General features: G+C 37.9%; 1 protein-coding gene across 1 annotated transcript; it reads left to right on the forward strand.

Moving 5' to 3' along the window:
* The first annotated feature begins 555 nt into the window (after positions 1–555).
* On the forward strand, positions 556–2,350 carry LOC116187402 (histone H2A variant 1-like). Its single transcript, XM_031516069.1, has 3 exons — positions 556–625; positions 763–893; positions 1,790–2,350. Exons 2-3 carry the CDS (start codon positions 768–770, stop codon positions 2,084–2,086), a joined length of 423 nt encoding a protein of 140 aa, XP_031371929.1. The 5' UTR covers positions 556–625; positions 763–767; the 3' UTR covers positions 2,087–2,350.
* Positions 2,351–13,525: the final 11,175 nt, after the last annotated feature.

A 13,525-nucleotide genomic window follows, 5' to 3' on the forward strand; every position in this document is an offset into this window, starting at 1 on the left:
TAGACTTAGATTATCAGCTTACTAAGGGATAAAACTCTTCCAACGTGAATTTTTCATTTTCACAAGACTCAAAATCTAGAACTTATTTAAGGGAAATAAACATCAAATCATTTAAATAAGCCCATATTAGTAATGTTTATTTACTTTTTAATCTCAAGTATATTAGATATTGAAATCTAAAATGGTTTAAAATACAATCACTTTAAAAGTGATCGCATCAATTATGCAAGTAAAATTATTTAGAGTTGTAGTAAAATGCCTCAATATTAGTAGACTTACTTATGTAACTTGAAATATATATATATATATATATATTATTTTTCTGAATTGTAACTTGAAATATAATGAATAAATTATCTAATTTTTTTCGTAAATTATCTACTTCTAAGTAAATTACACAAATTTGAAAAAATTTATTTGTAATGTTAATAAATCACATAAATTGTAGAATTCATTTAAAATTTCTAATAAAATATTTGAGTGTATCGTACCGTTATTGTTGTGATTGCGTGGTAGAATTTCTCTTGAAATCTACATCAGCTGTTTTCAATAAAATAATAATTTCATTCCCGTTGCGGTCTCCCTCTTCTCCTTATTCTTCTTCTTTAGTTCAGGAAGCTCTCAGGTCTCTCTCTCTCTCTCTCTCTCTCTCTCTCTCTCTCTAAAACTATCCTGTTTTCCTCAAATGGGTATCTTATCTGGTTAACTCGGTGATCTGTAAGCAAGTTCACGGTTCCAGTTCTTGTTTGTACGGTGAAACAGATCGAATGGCGGGAAAAGGCGGAAAGAGACTGGTGGCTGCGAAGACCACTCCGGCTACTGCCAAGGTCATGGACAGGAAGGACAAGGACAAGAAGCAGCCAGTCACTCGTTCTTCCCGTGCCGGAATTCAGGTAACCAGAACTGCCTTGCTCCATGCATGCTGACATTTTCTTCCGTAGTTTGGTCCATTCTGGTCCCTTTTGTGGCTCGATTCAAATTTTGCGCGTAATCCGTTCTAAGAGACTGTTGATGTGTGATTAGGCGTCGGGGTTTGTAGTTATGGCGTTAGGTAGTTTGTCCTGTGTTAATGTATTAGGACTTGAATCTCTGTGTTTGCGGGCTATTTGATCTCTCAAGTGTTGGAAAGTCTCCTGCTTTATTTATGTTTCTAATCTTGGTTGGGAGCGAAGAGGAGAGCCCTTGTGAAGTGAACAGAGTTTTTTTTTTTTTTTTTTTTTTGAGGAGCTCAAGAAACTCCTTCTGTTTTAGTCGGATCAAAGTCGGGAAAAAAAAACACTAAGCAAGAAAAAACAAGATAAATGCATTCGACGCGGTAGATGAAATTGGATTCTAACAAATCCTCGGTAGACCACAATACCTGTACAGGTTTTGAGCTTTTTCTGCTCGATAACGATGAGTCTCGGCCAATTCTCGAGGTTGAAGGAGCTATTTCTTTGTGTAATGGCATGGATTGATAGAGTTATAACATCGATATAAGAATGTGTAGGGAATAAGTTATGCATGAACATACCGAACCATTGTATACACGGGTGTTGGATGTTGTAGAAGTGGCTCTCATTAAGAACAGAATGAATTTGTCATTAGTGTTCCGAGAATTTAATTAGGCAGGTTTCATAGTGTTCCCAAAGGAAAATATGGCTCATTTGGCCCATTTCATCCTGTTTACTTGATTGGTTCACTTTAGAATTTCGACCTCTTCTTATCTTACACCTGAAAAGTTCCAGTCAGTTACTCTTGAAAATTATTGTTTGTGCTCTGTCTGAGGTTTGATTATTGTTCCTTGCAGTTTCCCGTGGGCCGTATTCATCGGCACTTGAAGACAAAAGTCTCAGCCAATGAGAGGGTCGGTGCAACAGCTGCTGTGTACTTGGCCTCAATCCTCGAGTACCTGACCGCAGAGGTCCTCGAGCTGGCTGGCAATGCAAGCAAGGATTTGAAGGTGAAGAGGATCACTCCTAGGCATCTCCAGCTTGCTATCAGAGGTGATGAGGAGCTCGACACTCTCATCAAGGGAACCATTGCAGGTGGTGGTATTATCCCGCACATCCATACGTTCCTGATCAATAAGACCACCAAGGACTGAAGGCAGACCGTCGTAGGCTGTTTTTATCATGTTTACTAAGTCGAACTAGCGCTGTCTATACTCAGGATGACCGTAGGTCCTATAGGTGTGAATTTTGTGGGCGTGGCTTATCACTGGCGGTGCTAGCGATGCTCCTCTTTTTTTGTTAACTTACCGACAAAGCAAGCTCAGGGGTGAACTATCTGTGTATACTCGGGACGACTGTAGGTTCAACAGGTTAAACCTTTTGTTAGGTTACTAAAAGGTGTGAATCCTTTTGCCTTTGGTCTATATTTCGACTTGTTCTGACAAACTCCGAGTTTTTATCCTTAAAAACTGACACCTGCTACAGCCTCCTCTTGCGATGACGAGGGACAGAGTCGAGTGCTGAAGCACAAAATTGCGAAAAATTATTGCATGAACTTATTTCTCCACGTCATCAATGAACTAAGTCAATAAATAAGTCATCAATGGACTAAGTCAATAAACAAGTTGCGAAAAGTTATTGCATGAACTTACTCCTCTACGTCATTAATGAACTAAGTCAGTAAATAATGAAATGAACTAAGTCAGTAAATAAGTGACACGTGTAAGTGGTCTCATCCAAAATTTTTAAAATAACTCAAAATTTTTGACCTTTTCGATTCATCCCCACCCTTCTCTCTCATCCTTTCCCTGTCTCTCCATCAGCCCCGTCGAACCACCTCCCTCCTCTCACCGCCTATGTCGTTCTTCCGACGACTTGGACTCCGCAACAAGCATTTTCATTTAAATTAGACAATATATAGATATACATAATAAGTAATTTTTTTCGGTGTCAACCTTGGTATTCAGAAACTCAATTGGACCCGACTAATCTAATCGAGCCGAGTCAGTCTATGAAAGCTCTCCTAGTATAGATTTTTTACATTCACAAGGACTCGAATTCGAGATTTTGTTTAAACGGAATAAGTGCTGAATTGTTTGAATAAGCTCAAGTTGGCACATAATAAGCATTTTTGGAATGAAATTCTTCCATCAATGTTTAAGAGTACGGAAATAAAATCTTCCCATGTTCATGCCATTTACCAAAAGGAAAATAGAATGAAAAGAATTCTCCATCATCCCACATCACGTCATCGGTCGGGTCTTGAAGATATTAAACGTGGATTAATGACTCAAGAAGATTATGGGGAAGTTAATAAGACAGCGCTAAGCTTTTTCCACTATGGACATTTTTTTTTTCACATTTGGTCATTAGATTCTTTGGGAAATTTCCTTACTCTAACATTTTGTTTGGATTGAACGTTATGGATGGTTATGAAGGGATTAAAATAATGCACGTTTGGCTTTTAAAATTTTTAAGAGGGGAGAGTTATAGATGGATAACTAATCCCACCATATTCCTTCACAACTTTTGTATTTTAATCCCACCAATTTAAAGTGTTATGGAGGGATAAGAAAATCGACCATTGAGTTCATCCAAACATAGGTTATGGAGAATTAAAGAACCCCTCCATAACACGCCCCACCCCACCCCACCCATCCATAACCTTTCATAAGATGTTGAGTGATTCTTTTGCTTTACCAATGACCATTGCAGCGCGTGGCTGCAGATCATGGCCTAATGCCGATTCGATGGTTCGATTCTTTCGATTGAGAGGTCAGACTCTTATCTCTCTCTTAACTCTCTACCTCTCTCTCGGCAAACTCCTAACTCAAGTAGATTTTGGATAAGTCAGTCACATGAAAATGTTGAGTGGTGCTATGCATGTTTAGGTCCTTCCTGAAGCTCCAAAGGATCTTGTTTGCGAGTAATTAGCCTGGACATATATGCCTTTGATAAAGTTTTTGGCATTACAGGGATCATGAGGGCGTGTCTTTATAGTTCATAGTTATTCCTATTACAAGCAAAGCCGAGTTCTCTCTGTATGATTCCGAGTATGATGAAGTTTCGCTCATTGCCCCAGTACGAAAGAAAGACCAGGGGGATAAATTTTTTGTTGCATTTTAAAGTTTTCAAAATAAAATTTCTTTTTCCTGATCTAGTTCTTTGTTCACCTCTAGGAGCACAGCCACAGATAGATTTCATGTACGAGAAGATAACAAATTCCAAGTTTCAGATGCCATTGAGCGACTGCATTCATCAATTGTACGTCTGATTTGCAAAATGATGCCCCCTAATATTTATCGGACCTCATGACATTCCCAATTCTCTTCAGGAACTGATACATGAAAGAATCTCTCGGAATGCTGAATCCGGACTATCATGCTTAAAGTAACTTCTGGGCTCCTCGGCCATTATAACGATGAGTCGTTTTTCTCTCTTGATCATGGAGGGGCTTGATTCAGTCAGTTTTATGTTTTAGAATGCTACAGTGCTGACTGGGATTGTTTAAGCAACTCATAAGCTCTATCTTCTCAACCTTCTTTAACTGCATATATTTTTCTCAATGGTGCCTTTCATGGCGAAAGAATCACATCGAAGTTGCAATCAAATGATAGCCTGCAATCCATGTTAATACACTATGTAGTAATGTAATGTAGAAAATTCAATTTCAACTTTAGAAGTAAATAAAATTTTGAAAACAGAAACATGTTGTAGGAAATGTTTTTGCCTGTCTGCGGTAGAGTAATGTATTAAATTATCAGCTATTATAAATGAAACTAAGTGCCAAAGTGGAAGAAAATAGGTCAAAATAACAACATTAATTAGATAAAATATAATTTGACTACCCCGGTAACTTGTCAAAAGATATTTTGGACATTTATTAAAATTACAAAGTTGAGAAATTATATATCCTTTTCCTTTTACATATTTCATAATAACAAAATTTTGTATAATTGGATCCATAAAACGCTCCTCACAAATTTGTGAAAAAAAAAGATTTTTTTCCCTTTTTCTATTCAATTTAATTTTTATTAAAAATAATATAGATAAGTTAAAAATAAAAAGATCAAAAATTTCATGGCATGAGAAATGACATCCTCAAAAAGCCAAGTGCCCATTTTCAATGTAGTAATGGAAAATATTTGTATAATATAATATGATTTAAGAAATAGGTAAAAGAAAATTGGAAAAATTTCTTGAAAATATTGAAAATAAAATAATCCTAAGATGATTAATGTTGCGTTTGGTTTTAAAGTAGGATTTTAAAATCAGATTTTGATTTTGAAAAAGAGTGATAAAATGGAGCCCACCTTTTGACTTGTATGAGTTATTTTGTTTTGTTGTAAAAAAAGTGGTATAAATGGGGTCCGCTCTTTGACTTTGTATGAGTTATTTTGTTTTGTTGTGGGTAGAATTAAGTTAAAATTATGATTTTAAAATCACATTTGCAAACCAAACCAGCCAAGTGAAAAATGAAAAGGTGGGGACATGCTGATTAATTAGAAAAGTATGGAAAACAAAAAAAAAATTGATTGTGGAAGGCCAAAAGGATTGAACCCAAGCCTTTGCCATGGGAGTGGACGCTCCATCCAAAGCAGCCAATCCCACTAACAACGTGCTCGGATATGAGGGAATGAAAGAAAAGGAAGGTGAGGGGAGGGAAAGTGTGCGGAAAATCCCGTACAAAATTCCCCGTCCTCCCTTTTCTTACCTTGCGTTTCCCTCTAAGCAAAAGGAGGGTAAGCGAAATGTTTGTTCATTTTAAAAGTAAAAGGACGGGAGGGGAGCTTTTCTAGGAAAAAAAACGAAAAAAAAGAGGGAGACTACTAACACTTTAGTCCTGTAATTTTTTAATTGTCAACTACCTGAATTTTCAAAATCAGAAATTTGATCCCCAATTTTAATTCCGTCTAATAGTTTGGTCTTAACGTCAATTGGTTGAACATAAATCTGATGTGGAGGTTGAGGTGGCACAAACAGCATCAATTTTATACCACGTCGTAATCAAAACGATGTCGTTTTCCTACTTGCAGACCCAAAAAAAAAAAGAAGATAACGTTTCCATGCTTCACAGTCACAAGCAAACGACAACGTATTAGAGCTTCCCTTGCCACACCATGAAATGACGTCGAAGCCGTTCCGCTCCACCCTTCAGCCGCCGCCACTGCAGTCGTCAATTTGCATCTCCGGTGATCCTACCCCAACCCTTTACCTACTGCGAGATTGCTCTCGAGCTCAATTCGTCCCGGTAAGTTCTGCTTTCCCAGTGCTCACTCTGGGCGTGAAATTCGCGCCATCGGACATGCAAGCCTTTATGTCATGCACGGAGGTCGGAGATTTCGCAATGTTCACTTGGGTCTGGAGGCTGGAGATGGATTTGGATTTCTCTGAGACTTGATAGGGTTTCATTGCGGTTCTTGCTTTTGTGTTTCCGAGTGTGTGATTGTGGTGATTTGAGGGTTTTCTAGGGAGCTGAAGATGGAGGTGGGTGTGGGTGTGGGCATGGCGGGTGAGTTGTGGGACAATGATGAAGATAGGGCCATGGTTACAGCCATTCTGGGCACCCAAGCTTTCAATTACTTGATCTCGAGCTCGCTGTCTAACGAGAATCTTCTAATAGGCGTAAGGAGCAACGAGAACCTGTAGAACAGGCTCTCCGACCTAGTGGACCACCCAAACGCCTCGGGTTTTCGTCGGAACTATGCCATCTATTGGCAAATCTCGCGGTCCAAGTCGGGTGATTTGGTCCTCGGATGAGGGGACGGGTACTGCATGAGCCCCAGGATGGAGAGGAGTCGGAGGCCATCCGAATCATCAAATCGAAATTCGAGGAGGATGGTACTCAGCAGAGCATGAGAAAGAAGGTGCTACAGAAACTACACACCTTGTTCGGTGGGTTGGAAGAGGATAGTTACGCACTTTAGCTGGACCGTGTGACGAATACTGAGTTGCTATTCTTGGCATCCATGTACTTCTCGTTCCCGACAGGGGAAGGTGGTCTTGGGAAGTGTTTTGCATCGAGGGTGCATACCTAGTTCACAGATGCATTGGGATCGGGCTATGAATGTTGTGTCCGCTCGCCTCTCACGAAGTCTACGGGAATGCAGACTACCCTCTAGGTTTCGGCAGATGCGGGGGTGGTGGAGCTTGTGAAGCTCAAAAAGGTCATTGTTTGCTTGTGGCTGTGAAGCACGGAAACGACGTCCTTTTTTTTTTTTTGATCTACGGGTAGGAAAACGACGTCGTTTTGGTGACGTGGCATAAAATTGACGTCGTTTGTGCCACCTCAGCCTCCACATCAAATTTTCGTTCAGCCAGTTGAGGTTATAACCAAACTGTTAGACAAAATTGAAATTGGAGAATCAAATTTTTGATTTTGAAAATTCAGGTCGTCAAGTGGTGACAATTAAAAAATTAGAGGATTAAAGTGTTAGTGGTCTTAAAAAAAAAAGGCTAAAAACTGTAGACTTGACACCTGTCTATTCTAAACAACAGTTTTATTTAAGGTATAAAACTTATGGATCAAATTATATTTCACGAGGCCGGCCTATTTTGATTGGCTTAAGTACGGCCCAAGAGAACATTACCAACCATCCAACTTCCCATTGTCCACATGTCAACGACCCATTTTTAACTATACATATACATATATATATATATATATATATATATATATACATATGTCAAGGACTCCATTTTTTAGGCCATCAATATTGAGTGATCATTATTAGAGAAAAGGCCACACATATTATATGCATTTTACCTAAGTTATATTAAATCGCTATATAAATCCCGGCATGTCAAATATGATGCGAAACAAATGACCGTGTGAAATATCAAATTAAAACCTTTTAAAACACACATGTAATTTATGTATTGATACTAGACATCTCTAGTTAATTGCGAGCCATTAGTTGGAATTCATCGTTAGGATAAAAAATAAAATTTTTTTTTAAAAAAGTTCGGAAAATGAGATAACATTAATCTTCATTTAGAAATTTATTCCCCTATGTGTGCAGTTTTAGTTCGTAATTGACTAGCCAAATGGACAATCAAACCGTAAATGATCTTTTTCTCTCACACATTTTGACTATGATCCTCACCGGCAAGAAAAGATTATCGTTGCCAGCCAAAATATTAGTTTTCTAACCCATGCCACATGGCATGAATCTAATGGGCCAGTGCATTCGGGGTCATTGACGTAAATGAATAAAGATCAAGGACTTGTTTACAATAATTAATAGGTTTATGATTTGAATACTTGTCACTCGACATAAGAATGACGAAACGCTGCGTTTGAAGATCGACTGAATGATATGTTTAGTCCAACCAACTGCATTTGAGGGTGCATATCTAGTTCATATATGCTTTGGGATCAGGTTATGAATGTTGTGTCCCCTTGCCTCTCATGAAGTCTGCGGAAATGAAGACTATCCTCTAGGTTCCGGCAGATACAGGGGTGGTGGAGCTTGTGAAGCTCAAAAACGTCGTCGTTTGCTTGTGGCTGTGGAGCATGGAAACCAAGTCGTTTTTTTTTTAATTTTTTTGGTTTGCAGGCAGGAAAACGACGTCGTTTTGGTGACGTGGCATAAAATTGACACCGTTTGTGCCACCTCAGCCTCCACATCAGATTTTCATTCAACCAGTTGACGTTATGACCAAACTGTTAGACAAAATTAAAATTGGGGAATCAGGTTATGACCCACTGCATTTGAGGGTGCATATCTAGTTCATATATGCTTTGGGATCAGGTTATGAATGTTGTGTCCCTTCGCCTCTCATGAAGTCTGCGGAAATGCAGACTATCCTCTAGGTTCCGGCAGATACGGGGGTGGTGGAGCTTGTGAAGCTCAAAAACGTCGTCGTTTGCTTGTGGCTGTAGAGCATGGAAACAAAGTCGTTTTTATTTTTTTGGTTTGCAGGCAGGAAAACGACGTCGTTTTGGTGACGTGGCATAAAATTGACACCGTTTGTGCCACCTCAGCCTCCACATCAGATTTTCATTCAACCAGTTGACGTTATGACCAAACTGTTAGACAAAATTAAAATTGGGGAATCAGGTTATGACCCACTGCATTTGAGGGTGCATATCTAGTTCATATATGCTTTGGGATCAGGTTATGAATGTTGTGTCCCCTCGCCTCTCATGAAGTCTGCGAAAATGCAGACTATCCTCTAGGTTCCGGCAGATACGGGGGTGGTGGAGCTTGTGAAGCTCAAAAACGTCGTCGTTTGCTTGTGGTTGTGGAGCATGGAAACAAAGTCGTTTTTTTATTATTTTTTTGGTTTGCAGGCAGGCAAACGACGTCGTTTTGGTGACGTGGCATAAAATTGACACCGTTTGTGCCACCTCAGCCTCCACATCAGATTTTCATTCAACCAGTTGACGTTATGACCAAACTGTTAGACAAAATTGAAATTGGGGAATCAAATTTTTGATTTTGAAAATTCAAGTCGTCAAGTGGTGACAATTAAAAAATTAGAGGACTAAGGTGTTAGTGGTCTAAAAAAAAAAAGGCTAAAAACTGTAGACTTGACACCTGTCTATTCTAAACAACAGTTTTATTTAAGGTATAAAACTTATGTATCAAATTATATTTCACGAGGCCGGCCTATTTTGATTGGCTTAAGTACGGCCCAAGAGAGCATCACCAACCATCCAACTTCCCATTGTCCCCATGTCAACGACCCATTTTTAACTATACATATATACATACATACATACATATATATATATATATATATACATATGTCAAGGACCCCATTTTTTGGGCCATACATATTGAGTGGTCATTATAAAAGAAAAGGCCATACATATTATATGCATTTACCTTAGTTATATTAAATCGATATATAAAGCCCGGGCATGTCGAATATGATGCGAAACAAATGACCGTGTGAAATATCAAATTAAAACCTTTTAAAACACAAATGTAATTTATGTATTGATACCTGACATCTCTAGTTAATTGCGAGCCATTAGTTGGAATTCATCTTTAGGATAAAAATAAAAAAATTTTAAAAAGTTCCGAAAATGAGATAACATTAATCTTTCATTTAGAAATTTATTCCCCTATGTGTGCAGTTTTAGTTCGTAATGGACAACCAAACCGTAAATGATCTTTTTATCTCTCACACATTTTGACTATGATCCTCACCGGCAAGAAAACATTATCGTTGCCAGCCAAAAAATTAGTTTTCTAACCCATGCCACGTGGCATGAATCTAATGGGCCAGTGCATTCGGGGTCATTGGCGTAAATGAATAAAGATCAAGGACTTGTTTGCAATAATTAATAGGTTCATGATTTGAATATCCTTTCTCACTCGACATAAGAATGATGAAACGCTGCGTTTGAAGATCGGCTTAATGATATGTTCGGTCGAACCAACTGCATTTGAAGGGTGACCGAGTGGTACGTTCGGCCAAACCATTCTGAGTTGAAGAAGAATGGCTTGGTGAGAATTCTGAGTGGATAAAACGAGAAAATAACATCTCAAGGATAAGATCGTGTGAAAAATATGTAAGGAAGACACGACGCAGACAATTATTAATGGATTTACTTGGAGTGAGGAGCACATAAAGACTTTCTTTACTTTGTAAGAAAGTTTGTTTCAGCCCCTTGACCCACGATCTGCACCTCAAAGGGAACAACAGTAACTATCAGGAGAGCTTGGATGCCTATAAATACCAGTTGATCTCCTGGGATAAGACATTCAACTCAACATACAAATATTGACATATTGTAGCTTAACTTAGTTCTGGAGCATCATCTCTCTTATCTTAGGAGTAGGGTAATTTAGATAACTGAACCTGTAACGGTAGGGCTTATTTCTCAACGATTCAGGTTCAAAGTTTGTAGTGATAAGAATATTTATTGGCGACCCGGTCATGATTCAATTAGTTATTGTTTAGGAAAATTATTACCATTCCACGGTATTTGCCTCCAAGCATCTCAAGGTGGCCACAGTTCTTCCGATCATTGAAATTGGGCAAGCTTGAGTCAGGGTTGTCAGAGCCTAAACTATCTTTGTTGATGGAAAGCAGAGTAGGTCATCCTCTATAACTTTGTTTTGAGTTTGCTATCTGTTCGACATTCTGATTGTAATTCCCATATTATCGTTGAATATTATAATTACTTTGCAATTTCGTCATTCTCTATTGTCATAAAGTAGATCACCTAAATGGATTTTCTTGGGGAAGCCGACAAAATTCAACTTTTTGTTATTGAAAACAGAGATGGATGCGACCAATAACATATGTTGGGAATACTGAATCCTAAAGTTTCACAACTACAACCTCATTGTCTTATCGCTTCGGATTAGTCCATCCAACGACAAAATGGAGCTTCAGAACAAGTTATTACAAAGAAGTCAAAATACATATATCGTCAAATTAAATTATAAATTCATGATACGCTCGGTAAATCTTTTTATTTTTACTGGAAATTGTTATGTAAGTCTGGGTGTAACCATAACATCATCCTACGGGGAGATGCATTTATCATCCCACCGACCACGATGACTTTCATTTCCTTGAAAATGACAAACAAGGGCTTTTTGGGAGAGTGGATAGTAGTTTTATATTACGATGAGATCAGGAAATTAATGGGCTGAGTGGATGAATGATGGAGAATTTATATATTTATCAGCTTTATTTTTATTTTTTCCCGTTAAATAGGATGCTGCAGTCTGGGATTACATTATTTAAAGAAAAAAAAAGTTAAATAGAATAAAGGCGGGGTATGAAAGTCCCAACAATATTAGTGAAGCGAAGCGAGTGAATGTCGACCGGAGAAAGGCATGGAGCCAATGGGGGAGGTGCAGCGACCAATGCCGTCCAATCAGTGAAAGAGTTGCTCGCATGGAACGTGTGACATGCAATGACCTAAAGGAGACCACTGATGGCATGAACAAGTGAGGAAACAAATGCTCCAGACCAACAACAACGCGTCATAGTTCCGCCACGACATCGGTAACCCATCCTATGTTATGAGTGAAACCTGATAACAATTAACTTTGTCATGAAGGACACCTCCTGCCCCTGCCAGATCTGGGTTATTTACCATGTGAGGCCCCGTCCTCGTTGACTTAAATAACTGAAAACAAGAACAAATTCATATGTCTGGTATATCCCATGTCTTTTTGGGATTTTTTGTGCGTATATATCTTACACCCGATCGGTTGAGCAATTTTGTATGGATATCTGATCGATTGTTAATGCAAGATTTCGAGATTAAAAATCATAATCCTTACCGTTACTTGACCCCGGAATTGCAGATTATTTTCACACCATGACTCGCTAATGCCCTGCTTTTTTTGTGTGACTGGCAGAAATGCCCTTCACTTAAATTTTGTGTGATTAAAATTTAAAAGTATTTTTTAAAATGTTAATAAAAAAAATTTGCCTTATGGAGAGAAAACTTTTCCACTCTACCTCTCTCTCCTTCCCCTGGCCACTTTTCGGAGTTAATCGAATTTGGGAAAATAGAATATAAAATTACGATAATTCAAGTAATTAGATTCTAGGACTAGGAGATTTCTGAAAGTATTTAGTATTGGATTTTTGACGTATCTTCCTAATTTTACCTAAATTTCTTTTTTCACTATTTATTAGTTCCGTTAAATTTAATTATTCTCGATATCCCTTTTTATAATCAAGATAATCACGAGAAATACATAACAAGCCTCTTTCTTTTTCTTTCTTTTATTAAATCTTAATGTGAGCTTCCTTTTCATTTGTTGATACTAATTTTCAGTGTTGAAAATTAAGTGTGTGATTTTTATGTGTCCAAAGGGATAAATACTTAATAAATTCAGGCAGTTTTGTTTTATATGTGAAAAAGTTCCTAAGTACTAAAATTATTGTTTGGTTTCTTCTCTTTAACGTAAATGCCACAAAACTTTTTTTTTCTACTTTAACCTTTTGCCCCTTGTTAATGGAATTTGCTACAATATTCCCTTTTATTAATAAAACCAAATACGCCTTCAAAAACAACCAGAAAGCAATGTTGAAGATGATTTAATTTAGCACGGCTAAACATATCCACAAATCGGCCCAGCATTCAGCCAGAGAGCCTCAACTACTGAAACAACGATCCTGATCTAATCATACACGCACATTGATATCAATGGTACAATGAGACGGATCTAAAAACTCGGTCGTAATTAAGTATATAAAATTTATGTATCAACTCGATAAATTAATAAAAATATCATTGTTAAAAAATTTCGTATGTAGTGAGAGTATACGTCCTGTTATGTATAAAATTTAAAACTTCAAGAAGGTCAAACTGTTAAGTGCCTTGGACGTTGTTGATTTAGGGGTCTATAAGTATTAGCTCGTTCATAACATGGACATTACGTGCAATTACTTGTCTGTGATAAAGTTATACATAATTGGAGGATCCACCAAAGTACAAAACCAAATACTTTCATCAGGTCCCCACCAAATTGTCATCTTCACATCAAAATCAAACCTCAAAATTCTCGGGGATGGACAGAGGGGACTGAAAGAGGCAGACGCCCTTCCTCCAATTTTGACGTTATAACAAAATTTGCATGCTATTTTTCTTCTCCTTGTTTCTATTC

This window comes from Punica granatum, chromosome 8, assembly GCF_007655135.1.
Source record: "Punica granatum isolate Tunisia-2019 chromosome 8, ASM765513v2, whole genome shotgun sequence".
Taxonomy (NCBI): domain Eukaryota; kingdom Viridiplantae; phylum Streptophyta; class Magnoliopsida; order Myrtales; family Lythraceae; genus Punica; species Punica granatum.

Coding starts and splice junctions, on each gene's coding strand:
- LOC116187402 (XM_031516069.1), top strand. CDS start 768: ATGGCGGGAAAAGGCGGAAAGAGACTGGTGGCTGCGAAGACCACTCCG. Junction 894..1,789: donor CTTCCCGTGCCGGAATTCAG/GTAACCAGAACT, acceptor TGTTCCTTGCAG/TTTCCCGTGGGCCGTATTCA.